This window comes from Anopheles gambiae, chromosome 3, assembly GCF_943734735.2.
Source record: "Anopheles gambiae chromosome 3, idAnoGambNW_F1_1, whole genome shotgun sequence".
Classification (NCBI taxonomy): domain Eukaryota; kingdom Metazoa; phylum Arthropoda; class Insecta; order Diptera; family Culicidae; genus Anopheles; species Anopheles gambiae.
In genome coordinates, this window is record NC_064602.1 from 5,071,242 (window position 1) to 5,086,554 (window position 15,313).

The 15,313-nt window shown below is 46.8% G+C and overlaps 2 protein-coding genes across 3 annotated transcripts; one reads left to right on the forward strand and one right to left on the reverse strand.

Annotated features, from left to right (window-relative positions):
• The first annotated feature begins 1,545 nt into the window (after nucleotides 1-1,545).
• On the forward strand, nucleotides 1,546-6,321 carry LOC133393972 (uncharacterized protein K02A2.6-like). Its single transcript, XM_061661628.1, has one exon. It carries the CDS (start codon nucleotides 1,546-1,548, stop codon nucleotides 6,001-6,003), a length of 4,458 nt encoding a protein of 1,485 aa, XP_061517612.1. The 3' UTR covers nucleotides 6,004-6,321.
• Nucleotides 6,322-6,761: 440 nt separating this feature from the next.
• On the reverse strand, nucleotides 6,762-15,199 carry LOC1277873 (CCHC-type zinc finger nucleic acid binding protein). 2 transcript variants are annotated; one of them, XM_061661643.1, is made up of 3 exons: nucleotides 14,765-15,199; nucleotides 12,582-12,920; nucleotides 6,762-9,947 (listed from the first exon to the last, which is right to left on the reverse strand). In XM_061661643.1, the coding sequence occupies exons 2-3, from the start codon at nucleotides 12,790-12,792 to the stop codon at nucleotides 9,697-9,699; spliced, it is 462 nt and encodes a 153-aa protein (XP_061517627.1). In that variant the 5' UTR covers nucleotides 12,793-12,920; nucleotides 14,765-15,199; the 3' UTR covers nucleotides 6,762-9,696. The 2 variants fall into 2 exon arrangements, with proteins under 2 accessions (XP_061517627.1, XP_061517626.1); XM_061661642.1 differs by having other exon boundaries at nucleotides 6,762-12,920; nucleotides 14,765-14,991.
• Nucleotides 15,200-15,313: the final 114 nt, after the last annotated feature.

A 15,313-nucleotide genomic window follows, 5' to 3' on the forward strand; every position in this document is an offset into this window, starting at 1 on the left:
TACATCGTCGTTGCGCTATTTTTTCGCTTTGCATCCTTTCCATTCCTATTTTCTCCTCCGTGGAAAATACATTGCGAAGTTGTTCTACGTGTGAGGGAAACGTGAGGGGAGGGATAAAAGTTGGTCTTCTACTTTAAATTCTTAGTTTTCACCGGCGGCTTCTCCGTTCTCTGCGTAGCTTTCCGACACCACAAACGTATTATGTACGTGTTTTTTCCAACCACATTTTGGGTTGTTTTTGTACGATGCACTCCTCGTGTTTGTGTATTTTTGCGCCTCTAAATCTCCAAAACTCACCTGGTTCCGTTCTATTTACTTCACTCCTTTCTACGTTTTTTTTTTAAATACTTTTTTTACGTGACTGTGTTTCATTTAGAGAGTATGTTTTACTTGTAGACGTCCATCGACACACTAAAAAGAAAGGCTGATAACATCAGTGTTACTTCATTTACTTGTTATATGTGTGTGTGTTTGTGTTTTCTGCTGCATTAGTATTACACTTCTTATAATCCGCTCTTTCTCCGTCCTGCTTTTCAATCATCATCATTTATATATCACGGGTAAACATTGTGAATTACGTCTTATATTATATGGAGGGGGCGACGAGAAGCGAGCTTTCTTGTTTTTGAAGGAGACTTATATCGTCGTATGATGTGTGTGCTCACACTTAACGCAGATAGGGGGGTCGTTAATAGCCGAAAACTTAAACTTGGTTCGGGATGAGGGAGATGGAACCAACATCATTTCTAGTTTTCATGCGAGTGTTGAGGCATAAAACGGTGACCTAAAACGATACTTTAAGCACATTATTCAAACACATTTAGTACTACTACTCCGTCGCGCCCCTCCAGAAGGGCTAAATGCCGCACAGTTTGCGGTTTCTGATACTGTTGTGGACGGAATCAAAGTTGCGCAACATTGTGCTCTGGGCCGCTCGCTACGTGCGACGGTTTTCAGACGCTAGAGCTGTCAACAACCACGTGCAGCTAAAGGGCGCAGCCATCGCGATCCTTCCGAGGACCGAGGTCGGGACGACGACCTCGGGGTGACCGTTGACATACACTTCACTGCAGGCCATCCGCGATAAGAGGTGCGAGCGCGAGCATTAGGGACTAGCGGGCGTATAGGTTTTTTGTATGTAAAGTTTTATTGCGTTGTACATCGTTATTGTAATATAGTGTTTTAAGTACTTTTTATCCTGGTGTTCGGATTGTTTATTTACGTGTTAAAGAACATAAAAGTGGCGACGAGAAGTATTTTCCTCATCAGTGTGTAGAACCTGCGTTGTAAAAAAAAAGAAAAAAAACTGCTCCTTCTCTAACTGAAAAAAACGCGCAGTGCAGTGAAATTGTTTAATAATTAAAAAAAAAAAACCTATTCAGTGAGTGTAAAAGAAAAAAAAAGTATATAAAAAGGATCATCAGAACGTGTGTAGTAGGATAGCTAAGCTCAGTAGCTTGATTGAAAAGTTCGTGTACAGTTCGGTTTTATTTTTTTTCCTGTCGAGGACAATTTTTTTTTCTCTCTCTGCAAATAATTTATAAAATGAATACCAGTGGTGATGAAGAAAGGCGCTCTAGTGCGGGTTTTAATGTGCAACCGACGCACCAGCTACAAAATGGTTCTGGAGAACCATCAGTGCAGCAACCTCCATTACAAACGCCGCCATCGGTGTCGATGGATAGTTCGTCGATGATGCAGATCTTGAAATTAATGCAGCAACAAATGGCGCAGCAGCAGAACATTTTGGCGCAGTTAATGCAGCAGCAAGGGTCAGGCCAAAGTTCATCCACAACACCGGAACAAATCTTGGATTCGTTGTGCAGCCACATTAAAGAATTTAAATACGATGCTGAGGCTGGAACGACATTTGCCGCATGGTACAACCGCTATGAGGACCTGTTCGAAAGAGATGCTGCCCGGTTGAGCGACGAAGCAAAAGTGCGCCTTCTCATGCGCAAGCTAGGAACTCTTGAACATGACCGGTATGTAAATTTTATCTTGCCAAAGTTCTCACGAGATTTTTCATTACCAGAGACGGTCGCAAAGCTGACAGATTTGTTCGGAACTAAGGAGTCCCTGTTACATCGACGGTTCAAATGCTTAAATACGGTGAAGGGGAAGACGGAAGATTATCTAGCGTACGCATGTCGCGTCAACCGGGGTGTAGTCAACTTTGAGTTAGGCAAGTTGACGGAGGAACAGCTTAAATGCCTTGTATTTGTTTGCGGGTTGAAAGATGATAAGGATGTGGAAATTCGTCAAAGACTGTTAGTGCGGATCGAGGAACGTCCTGAAACCACCCTGGAGCATATTACAACCGAATGTCAACGCATTATCAACTTAAGACACGACAGCGCAATGATCGAAAGAGAGAACACCGAACAAGTCTATGCAGTGAAGCATAAGGAAACACAGTTCCAGCATTATCGAAGCAACCTGCCATACGATTCGAAACCCCCTAGCAGATCGTGCTGGCTATGTGGAGGACTACACTGGTCTCGAGACTGTACGTACCGTACTCACAAATGTACCGATTGTGGAAGAATAGGCCACAAAGAAGGATTTTGCAAAACGTACAACAATTATCGTCGGAACTATAACCAAGCGAATTTCAATCGTCAGCAAGCAAATACTAGAACGGTCTCAGTCAATGTGCACAGCGTTCAGGAGAGAAGGAAGTATGTACCTCTCAGCATCAATGGCATTCACCTCCGGCTACAGCTCGACACCGCTTCTGACATATCAGTCATTGGCAAAAATACCTGGAAACTAATCGGAGCACCCCCCCTTTCCCCGCCAACAGTCGATGCCAAAACAGCATCGGGAGCAGTGTTGCATATAATCGGCGAATTCAGTGCCAACATCACCATCAAAGAAGAGCAGCGTGTCGAGACGGTTTATGTTTCGCAAGCGGACTTGAAGCTGTTGGGAACCGACCTAATCGAGGCTTTTTCCTTATGGTCAGTGCCTGTTGACCAGATATGCAACGCCATTCAATCATCAACGAATAAGGAGCTACGACTACGTTATCCCAAGCTGTTTGGAGAGGGCATGGGCCTATGTACAAAGGGAAACGTTACTCTGCAGCTGAAAGAAAAGTGTCGTCCAGTTTTCTGCCCTAAACGTCCAGTTGCGTACGCTATGCTGGATGCAGTCGACAAGGAACTGGACCGGCTGGAGAAGCTAGGAGTCATCACACCGGTCGATTTCTCTGACTGGGCCGCACCAATTGTCGTCGTGCGGAAAGCAAACGGTCAGATAAGGATCTGCGGAGATTACTCGACCGGTCTCAATGGAGCCTTGCACCCCCAGGAGTACCCGCTTCCACTACCAGCAGATATTTTCGCCAGGCTAGGTAATTGCACTCATTTTACACAAATAGATTTATCGGATGCTTTCCTTCAGGTCGAAATTGCTGAGCAGAGTCGGAAGTTTCTAACCATCAACACGCATAAAGGGCTTTACTCCTACAACCGACTACCACCGGGCATCAAGGTAGCTCCTGCGGCTTTTCAACAGTTGATGGACAAAATGCTCATTGGATTGCGGGGAGTTTCCAGTTACATGGATGATATCATTATCGGAGGTAGGAATCAGAAAGAACATGATGATATTTTAAATGAAACGCTCGCTAGAATTCAAGATTATGGTTTCACAATTCGCGTAGAAAAATGTTTTTTTAATGAGAAGCAAATACGGTATCTAGGGCACATAATCGATAATCAAGGCATCAGACCAGATCCGGAAAAAGTTAAAGTTATAACCAATTTGCCAGCACCATCAGATGTCAGTGAAGTAAGGTCATTCCTCGGAGCAATCAATTATTATGGGCGCTTTATTCCAAATCTACGAAATTTGCGGTACCCACTGGATGCACTACTAAAAGAAGGGAGAGAATTTGCGTGGACTGCAGAATGCCAGAAAGTTTTTGAAAAATTCAAGTCAGTATTGTCTTCAAACCTATTATTAACCCACTATGATCCGCGACTTGAGATAGTGGTATCAGCTGATGCGTCTTCCGTTGGTCTGGGAGCAACTCTAAGTCACAAATTTTCTGATGGCAGTATGAAGGTTGTACAACATGCATCACGATCTCTTACAAAAGCCGAGCAAAGATACAGTCAAATCGACCGGGAAGGGCTAGCTATCATTTTCGCAGTGACCAAATTTCATAAGATGATATTTGGTCGGCATTTCCGTCTTCAGACAGATCACAGGCCTCTGCTAAGAATATTTGGAAACAAGAAAGGTATTCCTGTTTACACTGCAAACAGGTTACAGCGTTTTGCCCTTACGCTTTTAATGTACGATTTTGAAATCGAATATGTAACCACGGAGAAATTTGGAAATGCCGACATCCTATCAAGATTGATAAGCGAGCACAGCAAGCCAGATGAAGACTATATAATCGCCAATTTGGAGCTAGAGAAGGATGTAAAATCAGTAGTCATCAGCAACATCTCATCCCTACCAATCAATTTTACGGAAGTAGCCAAACAAACGGGAAAAGATTCAATTTTATCAAAGGTACTACATTTTACACAAAACGGTTGGCCACATAATACTATTTATACAGGAGAATTAGCAAGTTTTTATGCAAGAAGGGAAGCGTTATCAGCAGTGGATGAGTGTTTATTATTTGGCGAGAGAGTCATAATTCCAAACAGCCTTCAGGAACGATGCCTCCGACAGTTCCATCGTGGCCATCCTGGCATTCAAAGAATGAAATCGTTAGCTCGTAGCTACGTATATTGGCCATCCATCGATAAAGACATAAGCGAATGCGTAGCCTCTTGTGAGAGGTGTCAAGCTGTTTCAAAGTCACCTGCTCATTCAACTCCTATTCCTTGGCCTAAACCTTCATCACCATGGCAGCGTGTGCATATCGATTACGCTGGCCCTCTGGAAGGGGACTATTTTTTAATTGTCGTGGATGCATACTCAAAATGGCCAGAGATTGTAAAAACATCAAGCAATACGGCATCGGCGACTATAGCAATTCTACGAGGAATATTTTCACGTTTTGGAAATCCAGTCACGCTTGTAAGTGACAATGGCACGCAGTTTACTAGCGAGATTTTTGCTGATTTTTGCGCTCACAATGGCATAGAACATCTGAGAACAGCACCATTTCATCCTCAGTCAAATGGCCAGGCTGAGAGGTTTGTAGACACGTTCAAGAGATCGATGAAAAAGATTAGTGCAGAAGATACATCACTTCCGGAGGCATTGGACATATTTTTACAAACCTATCGATCGACTCCAAATCCGTCCACAGAAGAAAAGAAATCACCAGCTGAGCTCATGTTAGGTCGTAAAATGCGAACAACTTTGGATCTGCTTCGTCCTACCTTAAATCCATTTAAACACAGTGTACCTGAGAAGGTGAGAGAGTTGTCCTGCGGAGATTTAGTGTACGTCAAGACATACAGCAGAAACATTTGGAAATGGGAGCCAGCAGTCATAACCGGAAGATGTGGCAACGTTATGTATGAAGTTGTAACCGGTGATCAACGTACACTTCGAAGGCATGTAAATCAAATGCGTAGGCGTAACGGAAATCAGCAGCATCAGCAGAGCCGCTCTTCGAAACCCTTAGCTCTGGATGTATTTCTGGATTCATGGAATGTAATGCACGAGCCACCACCGTTGCTTGACGATCAGTGCACTCCATCACCTGTTCAGGCGCCACCGTTATCGTTATCATTGGCTCCAACAACGTGTCTTCCATCACCGAGTTGTTTGTCACCATCGTCATCGTCGACTCCACCATCGTCTACAATACCGCCTGAGTCTGCTATCACATCGTCTGCGTCCTCGCCATCGTCATCGTCCAATTCGGGTTCAGTCTACACTTCCTGTTCACCTACATCACCTGAAGAGTCTCCAACAGATGAACTAGATGACCACAAGGAAGAAGAACAGCTGGTACAAGTACCACGTAGGTCTTCTAGAAATATAAGACCCTCACGTTGGTTGGACCAGTACCAGCTATATTAACAGGGGGAGATGTTGTGGACGGAATCAAAGTTGCGCAACATTGTGCTCTGGGCCGCTCGCTACGTGCGACGGTTTTCAGACGCTAGAGCTGTCAACAACCACGTGCAGCTAAAGGGCGCAGCCATCGCGATCCTTCCGAGGACCGAGGTCGGGACGACGACCTCGGGGTGACCGTTGACATACACTTCACTGCAGGCCATCCGCGATAAGAGGTGCGAGCGCGAGCATTAGGGACTAGCGGGCGTATAGGTTTTTTGTATGTAAAGTTTTATTGCGTTGTACATCGTTATTGTAATATAGTGTTTTAAGTACTTTTTATCCTGGTGTTCGGATTGTTTATTTACGTGTTAAAGAACATAAAAGATACATATGATGTGTGTGTATTACATGTGTGTAATTATACGTCATATTTCACCATAAATGTTTTTATAAGGTCAAAATGAAAAAAAAAAAGAATATTCATAAAATGAGCGTCTTTACATCGCCGCTCTCTTATTAGATATTTTTGTTATAGCAAAATCAGACTCATATCAAACACATATTAAGCTTCTTTCCAACCACTCACCCATCCATCATCATTCAAATGTCGTCGAAACTCCTCGCGCTCCACCGTTCATCGCCGTCGTTCGTGTGTTTCTCTTTTTCGACTTTCTCTCCAAAAACGCCATTATCATCTCGAACACAATGGCCCATCATCCAACAACAAACATAATCCAACGCCAAAAAAGCAACGAATACATCAACAGCGAAAAGGGGGGTTGTTGTTTGTTTTTTGTATCGTGTTAGGATTATTTTTTTGTTTTCTTCATCTCCATAATAATTCAAATTAATCACTATTACAAAATTCTTCAATTTTTTCTCCATTTGTTTTTGCTTCCAATCTTCCTGCTGCTGCTGCTGCTGCTACTACTACCCAAACACAAACACATCAACTATGTTCTCTCTGTCTCTGCTTGTTTGTTTGCCTTCGACAACACACTTCTCTTCCTCCTCCTCCTCCGCTGCATCTTCGCTGTTGTGCGGCGGTGTTCCAAATGGTGGCGCGATTACGGCCAAACGCTGCGTCAGCATATATGCTTAAGGATGCATACACGCGCACCTTTACTCCACCGCAAACGGCAACACCATTCGAACAACGATACGTTGCCGCCGCACAACATACTACTAACACCTCGGTGCGTCTCTTAGAGAGATCATATCAGTCCCCGCGCTCTCTCTGCTAAGGGAGATCGGTCCTTTTACCGCGCGCGCGCTATCGCTCAGCCTTCGCTTACTACACAATTACCACGTGCATGAGGCGCGCACGCGCGCACGCATGCATGTTGTACTTGGCGCTATATACTTGCTACTGCTGCTGCTGCTGCTGCTGGTTCCTGGGCTATCGAGTTTTAAGAACATTCTTCAATGCACTCTCTAAAATCAAATTTTTCACACACCGCGGGGGGATTATTATTGATTCTGTGGTTTTACTCTACTACTTCTCCAATAAGGATTTGTGTGGAACACTCCTCTAACATTCTCTCTTGACACGCGCCGCTCGCATTGCAGTTCGCTCTAGCTCTTAATAATAGAAACGTGGCATACAACAGACAAATGACCAACATTTGTTACACAATTCTTCCTCCACCCTGGAACTCTCTCTTTTTCTCTCCTTCGAAAAATCGTCTCACGGGTGGTACCACGGCACTACCGCTCCCAGTGTCCAGCTGAGAGAGCCCTCTTTTCCACCACGCAATTCCGACCGTCCGAATCTAAAAGCCTCATTTTTCTTCGACCTGGTGGTGCCCATCAAAACATAGGCAATAATAATAGGTAAAGTGTGTCGTCGCTCGAGCCAGTATCCTGCGATACGGACTCAACACATAGACACACACATTCGCTCGTCCCTCCTCTTTGAAGTGATCAGTTAAAAGGTGCTTGCTGTTAGTTGTGGCGGCGAGACACGGTGGTGGTTGTGTGGAATCGTTTTGCCAAAAATGCCGGGAAAAACTATCGCGAGAGGGAACAATGCTATAACAACACAACCACCCAAAAACTCTGCTCTCTGCCTCTTTGTCTTTGAGAAATTCCTTGAGATTTAACCTAAATTAGTAGTCTCCTCTCTCAAACTCAACCCCTCGTAAGTGTATCTACAAGGAACAATTTTCATGGATATTGCGCGCGTCAGGGTACAAACACGACCATTAATCTTCAAAACCCTTCTTCTTTTCTGGGTAAGTAGGTACACAAAACCAGACACGCCCTACCGTCTTGGTTGAGAACATAATATCTAAGAGCTTGTTGATCCTTCTTTCCCTCTTGTTTCAGGTGAGCTCGGGAGGCGGGAAGATGGCTGATACACGTGTGAAACGCGTGCGCTTGTTTGTATGTTGTTTGCCATCATTTCTCGTTCCAACTTCCAACTTGCGTGTGTTTCTGTGCTGCTGCGCTACCTTCGTTACAATTACATCAGAGAGAGTAGTGTATGTATGTGTGTTTGTATAATTATAATGCATATTTTGTTGATTTGTTTTGTGTGTTTGTATTCTTCTTCCTTTTTTTTGTTTGTTTCATTATAATCAATAATATTTAAGGATAGGTGTTTTTATAATAAATGAAGTTTCCGTTTACTCTTCCGTTCTCCTGCCTCTGCCTCTGCTTCTGTCGCGTGTTACTTCTCTGTTCTTTCCTGACTGTGTCCACAACAGTCCATCCTCCTCTTTCTCCTTTACGGCATCGTCTCATCTTCTTCTTCCGTCCCCATCATCATCCCCCGGGGGCATCATCAGCCATTGTACGTACACATCATGCATGTAAAGTTCCCAATTCTGCTGCACACACATCATGGTTGTTTTGTCATACGTGTGTGAGGGGTCACTGGCGAGACTACGACTGAGGGGGAAGGAAGGGGGCTGCTTACAGCTTAAAGCGGGGCTTGCTGGCCGAAATAGCGGCGGCCGCAGCAGCCGCTGCACATGCCGCACCAACGCCAGCCGCGCCGGCACCGATCGGCGGAACGACCGTTCCTACACCGTACGGTGAGTGGCCGATCAGTGACGAGGCCGCCGCTGCCGTGGCCGAGTTGTAGTAGTTCTCCTGCAGCACGTACCCTCCACCGGCCGCAGCGGCCCCAGTACCACCGCCGACGCCGCCAGCCGCCGTCTTCAGAATCGTCGACTTGGTCGTCTCGGCAAAGGTCATTTGCTGCTGCTGTTGCGCCTGCTGCTGGGCATGCGGATGCTGCTGGTAATGCTGCTGATGCGGGCCACCTTGTTGCGGCGGTGGCTGTTGCTGCTGCTGCTGCGGATGATGGTGGTTCTGCTGCTGCTGCTGCTGCTGATGGGCCGCGGCAAGATTATGCAGATGGGGCGGACCGCCATGGGGCATGCCGTGCAGTGGGCCGGCCGACGCCGCTGGATGATGCGCATGATGATGATGATGATGGTGGTGTGGGGGCGGCGCCGACGGAGGCTGCTGCTGCTGATGCTGATGGTGGTTCATCTGCGAATGTTGCTGCTGCTGCTGCTGCTGCATGTGCTGTTGCTGCGCATGGTGGTGATGCGGTTGCGGTTGCTGCTGCTGCTGCTGCTGATGCGGAGATGATGATGCATTTACTGCTGCCGTTGTAGAGGAGGAGGAGGAGGACTGATGTGGCAAGCGGAAATACGCCGCAGTGTTGTTGTTACTGCCACACCACGACGAGTAACCCGACTTCTAATCCCGACCCTTGTTTTCTGTGCAGTCACGACTCAAGTGGCCGATCTTGCCGCAGCTATAGCAAGACTTGTCGCCCGACGGGCAGTTGCGCGAGATGTGGCCGCTCTTGTTGCAGTTGTAGCACGACACGTTCATGTCGCGGTCGCTCTTCTCCGGACAGTTGCGGGCCAGATGGCCGCTCTGGTTGCAGTTGTAGCAGCACGAGTCGTCCGGGGACAGACTGCAGTCGCGCGCGATATGGCCGCTGCCTGTAAAACATCAACACACAGGTAACATTGGTTAGAAAAAGAAAAGTCAATCGAAATACACGAATTGTACGTTAAAAAACAAACATGATGAATGGTTTTCATTGCGGGGGGTGGTTTTTCGATCTTTATTCTTCATCGCTTTCTTCCTTATCAACCCTCGTACACCCTGGGAAATGGCGGCGCAGTAGGCGCGACCCTCGTGTGCAAAAATAATCTAACCAACAACGATTGTACTATCTCTGACCAGGCCCTCGTTATCACCATCCAACAGAAAGAAACGCAAAATATTAGTTTCATTGCTGATAACCGTCTGTCCATCGGGGGCATGTTACATGACACTTCAAGGAAGCAATTACACCGCACGACCCGCAAGCAAGCAAGCAGCACACAGGAAGACGATGCTTCTAATTTGTATGCATTAAATGAAATCTCTCTCGGGTCTTCCCATCCATTTCAAGTTCTTCCCTCGATGGAAGAAAAATAAGGAGCAACCTCTTACCTTCCCACTAAAACATCGTCATCTCGTCCACTTTTCCTCCTCCTTCTCAATGGAGCAAGAGAAAATTTCCCACACAAATACAATCGCGCTCTCGGACACGCGTGTAAAATGTAGCACGTCATTGTACGCTATATTGGCAGTGTGTGTGGTAGTAGTGGAGAGACCCTGCCGATCGACCGAGAGGTTCGGTATTATGTTGCTGGCGTAGCGCTTTTGCTTGCGCCTCTCGCATGGCGCGCGCATGTACCATTACCATCAACACACCAACACACCACATTATTATCGCGCCCACTCTCTGACTCCTTCCCGTGGAGCCATCTTTGCGCGTCACCGTCGCGAGGCAAAATTATGCCCACGTATTTTTCACACCCAACAGTATCGCTAGACCGGGGAAAATGGGAAAAGCGAACGGCATATACATGAATGTTCATCTCATTTTCCTTGCTAAAGGTACCACCATCTTACCAAGCGGTCAGAGCAAAAGAAGTGTAATGGAACTAACCACACACGCCTACTTCGTGCCGGTGATGATTGATTAAATTACGCCGATTAATATCGGGGTTTAATTGCATCGCCACAATCACTCACCACACACAAAAAATGGAGAACGGAAGCTTTGAAAGCTTAAACTGGAACTTACTTGCCGCCCGTCGCTCTTCTCCTTTACCCATTTATCGCGTTTTCTTTTCAAAGCCGGTTTAAATTGTACCATCCATGCAAAAAATATTGCTTGTGCTTATGTATGCATAATCAATATCTCATTGATCGTTTGCTGTGCAGCACAAATGCGCGATCTTCAAAGGGAAGGGAGTGTGTGTGTGGTGGGGCAGAGACATGGTTACCGCAGCTGTAATTTTCTGCTTTAGTGCGATGAAAAGTATGTAAAAGACAACCCTCGCTGTGGTAAGAAAACCGCTATCTGGGAAGCAGCAGTGTGGTGGTGATGGTGAGTGTACACGTTGGCACACGAGAAACAGCAGTCAGTCAATGGGAACGGATTAAAATGGTACCGCGCGCGCGGGGAAGGTGTAATTAGAGAGACCTTGGAAAAAAAGGAAAGTAGAAACGCAGTATGTACTGTACGTGCGTCACAAAACACTCTATTCCAAAGGGTTTACTACACACGATTAAGTCAAGAAATAGGCTTCATATGAAGTCGTCAGTAGAAAATAATCATCAATCAGTAGAATTCAGAAATGGCCGCCCGTCTTTTCCTTATTGACTGAATAAAAATGATCGAAATGGGTACGCCACAGTACAATCAACGCTCGGAGCGAGAGACAGAATTGCAAACGACGCAATATATTTTCTGCCGCAAAAAAAAAACCACATGTGGTTTCACAAAAAAAATCGGCGAAAAGGTGTGCTATTGATGATCGAAGTAGCCGCAGCTGCCGCCATTAGACGAACGCACGCACACACGTTCCCTAACGAAAACGTGTGTGTAGCACAGCGACACCATTTGGCTGTGTGTTTCTCATCTAACGCACTCAGTTGGCTGTGTGCGTGTCGTCAATGGCGGCGGTACGATCTCTCTTGGCGGTGAGTTTTTCCGTCCACGCACACACTCGCACGCACGCCAGCAAAACGCATGTTCGTTTGTGTGTGATGCACAGCCGGTTACCGGCACTGGGTGTGTATGTGTGTGTGTGCGCGCATACGCCACTGCAGCAGGCTTTACGTGCCACAATCCCGGAAGCTAGGTTATGAAAGAGGGCCCTTGTCTTCTTGCTCTCTTCATCGCTTCTTACCGAAGCGATAGAAATACAGTTAGAATTCGAAAATAGCAAAATGGAAGCACCTCTCCTGAAAGCACATGGGTGACACAACGGTTCGATGATTGCGTTTGCACACCGGAAAGAAGCATGGGATGACGTGCTGTGTGCGCACTGAAACACACACATACACCCATACACCGGCACAAACACAAGACGTATCGGGGCCAACTGTACCAGCGCCGCCACGACGTGGTTGCGAAGGCAACATAACCAATAAAATGTGCATCTTCATACGCTTTTCCCTAGCATGCGCGCGCGAGGCGCCGCCATTACAGATGACGAGAATAAAAGATAATGAAATGAAATAAGATATAGAATATGTATGTATGTTGTTGTAAAAAGGTTCTCTTTACTCACCATTGCAACGGTAGCACCGGTCCAGGTCCTCCTTGCAGTCACGGGCGAAGTGACCCATCTGGTTACACTTGTAACACTTCTCGCGACGGCCAAAGTCCCGGCGGTCACGCGGTCCACCGACTCCACGGCCACCGCCGCCTCCGACATTCTGGCAGTCACGGGCATAGTGGCCGGGACGGTCGCACTTGAAGCAAGTGTTGGTGGACATCATCTTGAATCCGGTTGTTGTTGGTAATGTAGTTTAGAAGATGGGAAAATTCGCTTTCTCTCTCTCGCTCTCACGCGCAATCAACACTTCTTCTCTTCTCTTACTCTCTCTCTCTCTCGCTTTCGCACACTCTGCGGAATAAAAATTAGGTACACCATTTGTTTGTTGCTCATAGATGAAACACGATGACGTTGGTGGCGAGTTGGCATTTTTTTTTTTTTTTTGGATTCTGGTCACGATGCGAGCCAAACGTGTCCGCCGAATGCGACGGAAAAGATCAGGAAATCGGGAACCGGAAAAATAAAATCTTTCTCACGACGAAGACGACGAGTTTGGGGACAGAATGTTAGAGGGAACAACTTAAGATATACACATACACACGCACACATACGGTACACATAGACGCGGCGCGCGGCTTGGGAACAAAGTCTAAACACACATTCAGGAACGGCAACAAGAGATCGGCCGCCGCTGGTGCTGATGGTATATTATCCTCTCATTGCCCTTGTCATTATGCGGCTGTATCTTAGCTGGGGTAATTGGACGCGCTGCTGGGTGAAACGCGTTTTTGCCTCTGACAAAACCAACGTCACAAGTCAATGGAGTTTTCAGCTCCATTGCATGGAGGCGAAGATGTATGCGGGATTTTCCATCCCCTCAAACACCGATGAAAACTCCACAAGATGTCGTCGATCGTCGTCTTGAGCCCTTCTGTCTCTGTCTCTTTTAAGCTTATTGCTCGCGATTCTGCCTTCTCCTTTTCTCTCTCACTCTCTCTCTCTTTAGCGCCAGTTCCCTCCTCTACTCACTACTTTTCATCTCACCGATTGATCCAAGAGTACGAAATAGGCAATTTTCTTATCATCCTAACGCAGCCACACAACCAGCGCTGCCATCTTGAAGCAGGATCAAAATTCGCATTTTCAAGGCACATGTGTGTTTGTGTCTGTGTCGATGGGGTAGTTGTAGTAGTGCCAGCCTCATCATGATCGGCACCTGCATGTGAGTGTGTTTGTGTACGCCATGGCAACTGTTTTAGAGAACTGCTGCACCGCGTTTGCTTCAATGCTGTTGTACGCGAAATTCCTCAATATTTCCAATGCAATGTACAGTTGTGTTGCTGTTGCTGCTGTTGCTGCTGCAGTGCCTTTCTCTATTCGCAGTTGCTTGCTACAGGCAAAGAGGGGTTCGCTACGAAGAAACCCATGACCTTCAACCACACAAACGAACGGAACACGCTCCTCCTCGCTAGCCTCCATTTGCAGTTGCTTTTTTCCGCCGCAAACTGCGATTAGAACAATGTCACCTTCTCTTTCTCGCTCTCTCGTCTCCCTCACATTCTCTCTTTCGCTCGCCCTCACTCAGCCTCTTCTCCCTCTTCTTCCCTTCTCTGTGTCTCACACACACACACACGCTCACCCATACCTCACACTCTCTAAAGCCATCAATTGAACAAATTTCCTCCTCTCGACCGAGAAATGCGTAATAAGCGCAATGGGCCTCTTTTTCTCTTGTCCTTTCTGGGGGGGGCTACTCAGGCATCTCGGTTCGCTATTGCACCCAGGCTCGAACCACAGCCGGCGCTGCAAGAAATGTGCCATAGAAAATCTACTTCCGGAAATACATGGTGTGCTAAACCAATATCGATTTCATATCTATCACGCCGCCATTCGAAGGAAGACTTCGGAACCGGACTCCGTGTGCAGCCAGCCGCCGCCTGCCACCACCTTGTGCCTGATAATCCCACGAAAAATGTCTGCCAACAGTGTGCTGTGCTGTAGCGCGGGTCCATCGATCGATTTTGCCATCGCCTCAACTCTTTGGGTCGCGCCGGGGAAAAAGGTTTATAGCCAGAGAAGATACACGCTTCGCTAGGAAAAGATTTCTAATTTTCTCCGTTCCATCTTTTTTTTTTCAATCGTTCACGGAGGTCTCGTACCCAGAGCCAATACCACGTCCCACTTCTCATCCATACCTTCTTCACGCTCCTCTCTCCTCTTGCACTGCTGCCTTCAGCCAAATTAACTTCTTTTCCTCCAGAACTGGGAAACCGACCACACTTTGTGAAAACTACTGCTTTTCCAACACCACACCAAAAACTGCGACTCGACTGCTACGACTGCTCCACTCGCTTTGATTGCAACCGTTTCCCGTGCAGCACACTCTAGCGGACACTCGCATCAGACGGCGTGTGCAGAATTTTCACGGAAGCGCTTTTGAGTCTAGTCGTCGTTGGGTTGATTGTCGGCGTTCGGCACAGGCGACGGGTACCGCCGGCAGTGCTGGTGCGGTGTTTCACATCCATCGCTCTCGCTCGCACTTGTGCGCTTGGGAAAGAGATGGACCGATGGTTGTGCCACTGTTTCCGCCTTGAAGTGAGGCTTCCAACTGACTCTCGTAGTCCCGCAGCACACTGATACACTGATGGTGCGGCGGTACACAATCGCTAGGAATGTCAGGGATGCTCAATCGAAAGAATGCATTCAGTTTGGAATGAAACGATTTCAGACGAATCACTTCCATG

Bases quoted from the DNA above. Each gene is read 5' to 3' on its own strand.
- LOC1277873 (XM_061661642.1), bottom strand. From the start codon at position 9,516: ATGCAGCAGCAGCAGCAGCAGCAACATTCGCAGATGAACCACCATCAG.
- LOC133393972 (XM_061661628.1), top strand. From the start codon at position 1,546: ATGAATACCAGTGGTGATGAAGAAAGGCGCTCTAGTGCGGGTTTTAAT.